We start from the raw sequence: 2551 nt of genomic DNA, 5'->3' as shown, positions 1-2551 counted from the left end.
AGTGGAGGCAGCGTGTCTCTGTGGTGGTGAAATAAAAAGAGTTAGGATCTCACTCTGTTTCCCAGCAGCCTCTCTGCCTCTCCTCTCTCTCTCTCTCTTAAGGCGTCCGCACACACTGTCCAGATGGCGATTGGCTGTGAGTGGCGTCCGTCGAGCCAATCGCAGCAGGAGGTGTAGATCCTCTGTTCTGGTGTCTGTGGATCAGTGTGTCTCTGTGGTGAAGATGTGACATCAGCTGATGATAGATGAGCTGTGATCTCACTCTGTTTACTGATGTCTCTCTTTCAGGTGCACACGTTAACCAGATGATGTACGGCTGTGAGTGGGACGATGAGACTGACAAGGTTAAAGGTTTTAGGCAGGATGGTTATGATGGAGAAGACTTCATATCATTTGACCTGAAGACAGAGACATGGATCGCTCCAAAACAACAGGCTGTCATCACCAAACACAAGTGGGATCATAACAGAGCTTTGATGGCACAGTGGAAGAACTACCTGACCCAGATTTGTCCTGACTGGCTGAAGAAGTATGTGGACTATGGGAGGAGCTCTCTGCTGAGAAAAGGTAGAATCACATGACCTGATGTAGTTTCATGGACACAACGATGTTGCTAAAAACAGTACAATTATTCAAATTACACATTTTTGTTGATCTGTATCATGTTTGCTGTTGGTCTCTCTTTCTGCCTCTCTCCCCTAAGAAAAAAAAATCTGCTGAAGAACAGTCTGCTTAAATGCTTTCACTGGAAACTTGAACTTGAACCGTACAAGCGTAGATACAGACGTCTCTCTCTCTCTCTCTCTCTCTCTCTCTCTCTCTCTCTCTCTCTCTCTCTCTCTCTCTCTCTCTCTCTCTTTTTACTCCCCAGAGCTTCCCTCAGTGTCTCTCCTCCAGAAGACTCCCACATGACCAGTTTCATTGACACAACAATGTTAATTAACCTCATTTGTTTCTAACCAACAGCAACATTATAATAAATATGAACCGACACACAGAGATCAACTTTGTTTACACATATTTATTTATCTTTCATTTTCTCTCTCACACATTTATTGCTTCTCTCTCTGTTTTCTCTCTTTCTCTCTGGCGTGTTTCTCTCTTCTTTAATTACACTTTTTCTTCTTTAGTTACACTTCAATGAGGTTTATTTACATTTCATACACAGTATAACAAACAGTAAATCAACATAAAGAACCTTTACTCTCTCTCTCTCTCTCTCTCTCTCTCTCTCTCTCTCTCTCTCTCTCTCTCTTTTTACTCCCCAGAGCTTCCCTCAGTGTCTCTCCTCCAGAAGACTCCCTCCTCTCCAGTCAGCTGCCACGCTACAGGTTTCTACCCTGACAGAGCCACGATGTTCTGGAGGAAAGATGGAGAGGAGCTTCATGAGGACGTGGACCTCGGAGAGATCCTCCCCAACAACGATGGATCCTTCCAGACGAGTGTTGACCTGAATCCTCCAACTGGAGACTGGGAGAAGTACGAATGTGTGTTTCAGCTCGCTGGTGTGAAGAACGACATCATCACCAAACTGGACAAAGCGAAGATCAGAACCAACGAAGGTAAGACTGGAAACAATTGTGATGGAGACACAAATACATTTTGTTCTGTGGTCAGTTATTGATTTGTGCTGAATACAACTTCATTCCTTTTGTTGTTTAAGCTGACGTCTAAAAACAACCAAACATTTTAACTTTCTTAATTTAAAGTTATTTTATGTTTTCGGGCCTCAACTTGTCTGTTAGCCCTTGTTATCAGCTAACACTTCTTGTGAGGCATACTGGTGATATTAAATATGTGGCATTCAACAAATTTCTTATATTTAGAATTTTCTAAATTGGTACGAACCAAATTTACAAAACATTGTCATAAACAAACAGTTTGTCTCTCTGCACAGGGGGAAAACACTCATTTTAACTGAAATCATAATGTCTTAATCTAAATGAATTTGGTGTTTAAATGTGATGCCACAATTAACTAAAACAAAGTAGACAAACATTACAGACATTTTTAAACATTTTTGTAGAGAAAGTCATGGCCTGTGTTGACTACCTCCACACATGAATAGCAGAAACATATTTCACTCATTGGGCTCTTTGAGGATTTAAATCTGAATTGAAATTAAACATTTAATTTTTATTGGACCACTATTTAATAACTTTTGAATTCTTGTTACTGGACTACACGCCGTTAGGCAAATATTCCTACACTAAATGTCTATCTGATGGTGCTGTAGCTAAATGTAACTCCTCAACACCACCTCCTTTCTATTATTAACATGACCATAACTATTATTCTCTTCCCTCCTGCTCTCTCTCACTCTCTGAAAGCCATGTTTCATCACTGTGTGTCCCTGAGGTACCACATGCACATCTGCACGCTAAACTAGGAGAAAACTGAAAGAAAATTCAAAGTATAGCCTCTTTCAGACACACCCCTAATCTAATGTCAGATTAACATGTTATTCTCATGTCTGAATAAGGGCCTGAGTCACTTTTAAGTAAAGGTCATGAAGAAAGAAAAGACAGAGAAAGAGAGAAATGTGTTCAAA

At 40.7% G+C, this 2551-nt stretch overlaps 1 protein-coding gene across 1 annotated transcript; it reads left to right on the top strand.

The window, feature by feature from the left end:
• Positions 1 to 230: 230 nt before the first annotated feature.
• Positions 231 to 1580, top strand: LOC123965334 (class I histocompatibility antigen, F10 alpha chain-like; the record flags this gene model as incomplete). The annotated part of the gene is made up of 2 exons (XM_046041889.1): positions 231 to 567; positions 1269 to 1580. Coding segments are annotated over exons 1-2 (634 nt in total), but the record flags the coding sequence as incomplete, so codon positions are not given.
• Positions 1581 to 2551: the final 971 nt, after the last annotated feature.

This window comes from Micropterus dolomieu, unplaced genomic scaffold, assembly GCF_021292245.1.
Source record: "Micropterus dolomieu isolate WLL.071019.BEF.003 ecotype Adirondacks unplaced genomic scaffold, ASM2129224v1 contig_9297, whole genome shotgun sequence".
Lineage (NCBI taxonomy): Eukaryota > Metazoa > Chordata > Actinopteri > Centrarchiformes > Centrarchidae > Micropterus > Micropterus dolomieu.
The sequence above is the reverse complement of the archived record's forward strand: the minus strand, read 5'-3'. Positions and strand labels throughout refer to the sequence as shown.